The 1,692-nt window shown below is 26.4% G+C and overlaps 1 protein-coding gene across 1 annotated transcript in view; it reads right to left on the bottom strand.

Moving 5' to 3' along the window:
* LOC107641312 (NAC domain-containing protein 73) overlaps positions 4 to 1,692 on the bottom strand; it is a 5,324-nt gene continuing 3,635 nt past the window's right edge. Inside the window, exons 6-7 of the mRNA XM_021124012.1 lie at positions 1,064 to 1,216; positions 4 to 112 (exon numbers count right to left, since the gene is read on the bottom strand). Coding sequence (XP_020979671.1) covers positions 23 to 112; positions 1,064 to 1,216 — 243 coding nt within the window. The 3' untranslated portion in view covers positions 4 to 22. The remainder of the gene's footprint in view (positions 113 to 1,063; positions 1,217 to 1,692) is intronic.

Here is a 1,692-nt window from a genome sequence, read left to right as displayed (position 1 = left end):
GATTGACGATTGACTCTTTGTTCTACCCATGATGATCCGGGTTGTCAGGGTCTGGCCAATAGGAAGAGTATTTCAACCATTCAGCTTCTTGTGTGTTTGTGATGGATGACTCCTACATACAAAAATCAAAAGATTAGGGTTAGGGTTTAGTTTTAGAGAAAGTTTAAGGACCAGTACTTTTGTTGAAATTTGGTTAGTACTTAATTATTAAAGAAAAAATGATTAATCATATACCATTAGATTTTATTTCACACTATTAAAAATATTGATGATGGTTAATTGATGGCTAAACATCACAAATTCTGCTAACTCCTAACACTCCTCTAAAATAATAATTTAATATCATATTCTCTTTTTTATCAACCACAAGACAAGAAAATGGATTTTGTCTGGAATAATATCATCTTTTCCAACTCATAGTCAAAAGTCAAGGGTATATTTTGCTAATTATCAAGCTAAGTCCAAAGAATGGATTTTAAAAAGAAAGGAGAATTTTAACTCATTATTACCTTTAACCAAATTTAACTTATTTATAATTACAATAATAGGCTTAATAAAAGACCCTAAGAGCTTACAAAACCTTTATTTTAAAGAAACTTTCTCAATATAGTTATTAGTTAACTAATCTTTAAAAATAGGTTTTAAAAACTTATAGAAATTGAATTGCTTGCATTGAAAATTATAGAAGCGTAAAATATTGCATTCCTTGAATTCTTAACCAAAAATCTTAGAAAAACTCCAATCATTATAATAAAAAAAATTAAAAAAAATAATTTTTAATTAATCAATATTTTTTAATTTTAAAATTTTTTATTTTTTGAAATATTAAAATTTAAGATTTTTAGTGAAGAATTTATTATTTAAGATATATAAGTAAATAATTCTAAGAAATTAATTAATATTGAAAAAAAATTAAGCTCTAGCATTATTCTCATTATAATATTTAGAAAACAAAATGTTAGGGAGAAAATTTGATTGGCTTAGCATATATAAACACACAAAGTAGCTCAATTCATAGAATTCGGAGTCAAAAAAGGGTTACATATATATATATTATATATACCTCTTTGATATCAGAAGAAGTGCACCCCATGATGAGTTCCTCCAAACCAGACGCAGACCTTGCTCCAATTTTATGATGATGGTGTTGATGTTGTTGTTGTTGTTGTTGCTGCCATGCCATGTGTATCCATATCATAGTTCCATTTTCAAAGGGTCAATATAACAATCAAGATTTCAAAACACACTTCTCAATCATAATGTTCAACACACACACACACAATAATAAATTATTAGTAATAACATACAAAAAGTGAAAAAGACAGTTTTCAATGCTTGTGTTTTATTTAGCAAGCACTCAAAAAATAAACCCTTTAATTTCAACTATACTTGATTACTCTTGACTCATGCACAATGCCATGCAGAACTTAATTGCTTCCTATACTACTACTACTCTCTCATCACATCTTAACTCATTCTTTTTATTTATTGCACCACAAATATACCCTAAATAACTCTTTCTTCTCTCCTTTTTAATTATTATTTACTATTATTATATATTGTTATACATTATAGATTATGAACTCATCTTGCACCTTGATTTTTTACTCTTTCTTTTCACTAGTATTATTATTATAGATTTATTTTAAGATATAATTGCTTTTTATTTGCATAAAAATCTTTCCATGACTA

The sequence above is a fragment of the Arachis ipaensis genome, chromosome B05 (assembly GCF_000816755.2).
Source record: "Arachis ipaensis cultivar K30076 chromosome B05, Araip1.1, whole genome shotgun sequence".
NCBI lineage: Eukaryota > Viridiplantae > Streptophyta > Magnoliopsida > Fabales > Fabaceae > Arachis > Arachis ipaensis.
Note: the sequence above shows the minus strand (reverse complement) of the source record. Positions and strands in the feature narration are given on the sequence as shown.